We start from the raw sequence: 1704 nt of genomic DNA, 5'->3' as shown, positions 1-1704 counted from the left end.
TGGTGTTTAGATGCCCTGAAGTAACTGACAACTGTATTTTGCTACTGTAACATGTTGCATAAACATCAGTTTGGGTATTTGGTGCTACCCAGAACTTTTTTGCAGGGAAAAAAAAAGAAGAAAAAAAGGCAAGCGTGAGTTCCAAGGACCATAAAGAAAGGAAACAAGATCTCTGGTCCTGAACCGTACTGCATGTTCTCATGGCCTGTGGCTTCAGACTGTGTGGGAACAGAAGGGTAAGGCAAGGTGTGCCGATGGCGCACTCAGCACAGAGAACACAAGCAGGTACAGCTCAGGTACAGCCTCACTTGATGCCCCTGGCCGACAAACTTCCGTAAAACATCACATCTTCTCCCTCAACTCAGCCCGGCCCGGCTCCGCTCTGTGCTGAGCGGGCAGCCCCGCGGGCGCGCTGAGGCGATTCAAAATGGCGGGCGGCGCGCGGCCCTGTGGCCCAATGGCCGCCTCTCCCGGGAGCCACCCCTCCCCCCAGCGCGCAGGCGTTCCCTCCCCGGCGGGCGGCGCTCGGCTCCGCGGGCCGGGCAGGGGGTGCGGCTGCGGGGCGGGTCGCGGGAGGAGCGCGGCACCTGTCCCACCGCCAGGTGCGCGACGGGCAGAGCCGCGCCGTGCTTGCTGCGGGGGCGGGCGCCATGGGAGGCCCTGCGCCGCGCTGGGAGGGAGCCCGGCGGGCGGGGGCCGCGCCGCCGCACCTCCGCTGAACCCTCCGCGCCTCCTCGGGGACCGGAGAGCGACATGGACCCCCCGCCGCAGCCGTCTGCATCCTCCTAGTCCCGGCGGCGGGGAGGGCTGGGCATGGCCCGGCGTGAGCGGAGCGACGGAGCGCGGCGCTGCCCCGGTGAGGCGTCGAAGTTTGTGCGCGGCTCTTCCTCGTCCCTGGGCGGCGGGGCCGGAGCCGGCGGGGCGAGGCGGGGAGCGGCTGCCGGGGGGCAACCGGAGAAGCGGCGGGGAGCCTCCGGGGTTAAAGGGCGCGGAGGGAGCGCTGTCCCCGTAGGGGAAGGCGGGATGGTGGCTCTGCTTTTGCTCTTCGATCGGGGCCGGCGGCTCGCAAGCCTTGGCGGTGCCGAGTCAGGCGTTCGGCTGTGGGGAGGAAGCAACTTTCAGTTCTCACGGGCTCTGTAAGCGAAGTCTTGGAGGCGCTGCGGGCTGAATAAAGCCGCTCAGAACGCCAGCTGAAGTTGTTACGGCGGTGCCGCCGGCGTAGCGATGGGCTCAACCTTTTTAAGCGATGTTGGGGAGGGTTTATAAAACAAAACCAACTCCGTAAACTGCCTCTGGAACAGAAGCTTTAGTGGAGCGCTGCGGCTCGTTGACGCTGCCCCCCGATGTGGCCGGAAAGCTGCAGAGCCGTCAGCGCTTCGCCTGCGATCGCCCCGCCGGCGCTCCGCGGGGAGCCGGGCTCGCGGCGCTGCCCGTGGGCGGAGGGGCGGGCGGGAGCCGGGCTCGGCGCGGCTGCGTGTGCGGCAAGCGCTGCGCATCGCGGCTTTGCTGAAAGCTGTGCGGCCTCGGGGGCGCTCCGCTGTTGGCAGCGCGGTGCGTGTCAGCTTGTGAGCGTCTGATCCGAGGCGTGCTGTGGTAAATGAAATGGTTTTCGTGCTCCTGAGGACGCCAGTGCTTGGTGGCGGCAGCGCACAGCGTGTTTCGTGGTCCGTTCGGTAGCGATGTTGCCTGAAGAGTTCACACTAA

At 66.3% G+C, this 1704-nt stretch overlaps 1 protein-coding gene across 3 annotated transcripts in view; it reads left to right on the top strand.

Annotated features, from left to right (window-relative positions):
* The first annotated feature begins 761 nt into the window (after window positions 1-761).
* Window positions 762-1704, top strand: part of TBC1D14 (TBC1 domain family member 14) — a 65327-nt gene continuing 64384 nt past the window's right edge. The window contains exon 1 of one of the 3 annotated variants that reach the window (XM_042811498.1): window positions 762-856. In XM_042811498.1, coding sequence (XP_042667432.1) covers window positions 814-856 — 43 coding nt within the window. In that variant the 5' untranslated portion in view covers window positions 762-813. The remainder of the gene's footprint in view (window positions 857-1704) is intronic. The other 2 variants (XM_042811497.1, XM_042811499.1) reach the window with 2 other exon arrangements.

Source organism: Centrocercus urophasianus, unplaced genomic scaffold (genome assembly GCF_019232065.1).
Source record: "Centrocercus urophasianus isolate 14NV4802_14NV808 unplaced genomic scaffold, USGS_Curo_1.0 seq_13, whole genome shotgun sequence".
NCBI lineage: Eukaryota > Metazoa > Chordata > Aves > Galliformes > Phasianidae > Centrocercus > Centrocercus urophasianus.
Note: the sequence above shows the minus strand (reverse complement) of the source record. Positions and strands in the feature narration are given on the sequence as shown.